This window comes from Sphaeroforma arctica (genome assembly GCF_001186125.1).
Source record: "Sphaeroforma arctica JP610 unplaced genomic scaffold supercont1.5019, whole genome shotgun sequence".
NCBI classification, from domain to species: Eukaryota; class Ichthyosporea; order Ichthyophonida; genus Sphaeroforma; species Sphaeroforma arctica.
This window is the reverse complement of record NW_014035539.1, coordinates 1-2,155: the sequence shown is the minus strand read 5'-3', so window position 1 is coordinate 2,155 and position 2,155 is coordinate 1. Positions and strand designations below refer to the sequence as shown.

Below are 2,155 nucleotides of genomic sequence, written 5' to 3'. Positions count from 1 at the left end.
CACACACACACACACACATATATATATATGTATATGTATATATATATATATATATATATATATATATATATATACATATATATACACATACATATATATAAATATATATATATACATACATATATATATATATATAAATATATATATACATATATATACATATATATATATATATATTTATATATATATACATATATATACACATATACACACCCACACACTCACACACACACACACACACACAGACACACACATACACACACACGCACACACACACACACACACACACACACACATATATATATTTATATATTTACATATATTGATAAATATATACATTTATATATTTATATATATTTATATATTTATGTATATATATATATATATATATATATATTTGAGAACATCCATATCAGCCCGTGGATAGATTATATTAATGTCTTCCTGCCCCCGTCTGAAAAATGTATATAAATGTAGGAAAATAAACCATCCTGTCGGGATCTATCATGCCCACAGGTCGGCCAGGGCTAGTGCTCGAAAACTAAGTTTTGCACCCCTGTTTACACATATATAGACATATTTGTAGATTCTGTTGGTGTGACTATATACATGGTCCATATATCAAACACAGTGTCTGTATACTTATAGATACAAAAACCTACGACCAATAGACTGTTTGTGCCTTTCTGGAGGATTACATGTGGGAATTCAGAGGCGTACGGTGATAGTCTTCCGTAGTCGCCCTTGGATTTTCTCTCTCCAATATATATTTCTTTCCAGCAGGAGTACGTCCATGCTTCAATATATGTATATATGCTTGTGAGTACAATTACAGGTTACTCGTACCGATATACCTACACACCCTCTATATTAGCGTCCGGTAATTCACTGCCGTGTGTGCTCACTGCATACTTATGCATCCGACGTACAAGCACATTCCATGCACACCACTTCATAGCGCATGGCTATCCACACCACTTCACACCTCCTTTATCTGGCAACCCAACTCACAGACCCTGAAGCAGTATGAGGATGTGTGCCAGGCCGTCTATTCGGGCACCAATCAGACCGACCCGCGAGTGCAGGCGTTGCTGGAAGAGTTCAAAGAACCTTCGAGTGGCACCAAATGCATCTATCTGCTCAGCAATGCTCAGTCGCCGTACGCACATCTGTTTGCCGCTAACTCACTCAACCAGATGGTGAATCACAAGTTTACGGGCATAGATATAGCACAGTGGATCAATGTCAGTAAGTTCTTTTGCCTCGATTTATGAACCTGTAGGTGTTTGGGCGTAGTAGAAACGCATACATACGTATGTTCTTTGTCCATATATGACATGTTATGGACACATGCTTGTGTATGTAAACAGCTGGCCCTTCATGGAATTCACATGCAGACATTCGCCTTCATGGTGCTGGCATACTCCACACAATTGCGAGCGCCCTGGGCGTATTATAGTACATTGTCTATACATATGTATATGCACACACATACACATATATGATCTGTGATCAAATTGTGGGTATGTTATTGTACACTCATGGAATCAAATTCTTGCATTCGAATACGACATTTGCACCTGCTTTTCAATTTTCAAGCCTTACACGCACTTACTAGCATACTTTATTCATATATGTTATTTGTATATATAATTTGTATCCGTGAGCAGAGAGTTTTTTTTTAGCACGAGTATCTGCGTAGCCGTCAAATGTCACTATACACATCCGCTTATAATCGCTCAGCTAATCACTCGTGTTTCAGCGTCGATCACTGTCCTACATTGTTTGTCCCTCTCCACAGAAACATACACACTCGAAGCGCTATTCCACGCCACACACGCCAGCTTTGTACGCACAACGCTGATGCAGATGCTGGCTAGCCTATGCAAGCACGGGTGGTACGACTCAACCGGGGTATGTAGCGATCGGAGTGTACCCGTGTTGTACTGTGTGTGTTGAGGTGGTATGAGTGAGTTCTAGGTAGTGCTTGGAGAGGTATCTATGCGTCGTAGCTACAGGTCTTATACCTACATACTTTAGTATCGCGGTTGTCGGGATGTGCTGTTTATAGAGCGCAGCTATATTGCAATGAGATCCACAGCATAAATCCGATCAGTAACAACCACGTACACGTCAAACGTACGGCATGTGCGGT

The 2,155-nt window shown here is 39.4% G+C and overlaps 1 protein-coding gene across 1 annotated transcript; it reads left to right on the top strand.

Moving 5' to 3' along the window:
* Positions 1 to 1,013: 1,013 nt before the first annotated feature.
* Positions 1,014 to 1,914, top strand: SARC_14729 (hypothetical protein; the record flags this gene model as incomplete). The annotated part of the gene is made up of 2 exons (XM_014291139.1): positions 1,014 to 1,248; positions 1,802 to 1,914. Coding segments are annotated over 2 exons (348 nt in total), but the record flags the coding sequence as incomplete, so codon positions are not given.
* Positions 1,915 to 2,155: the final 241 nt, after the last annotated feature.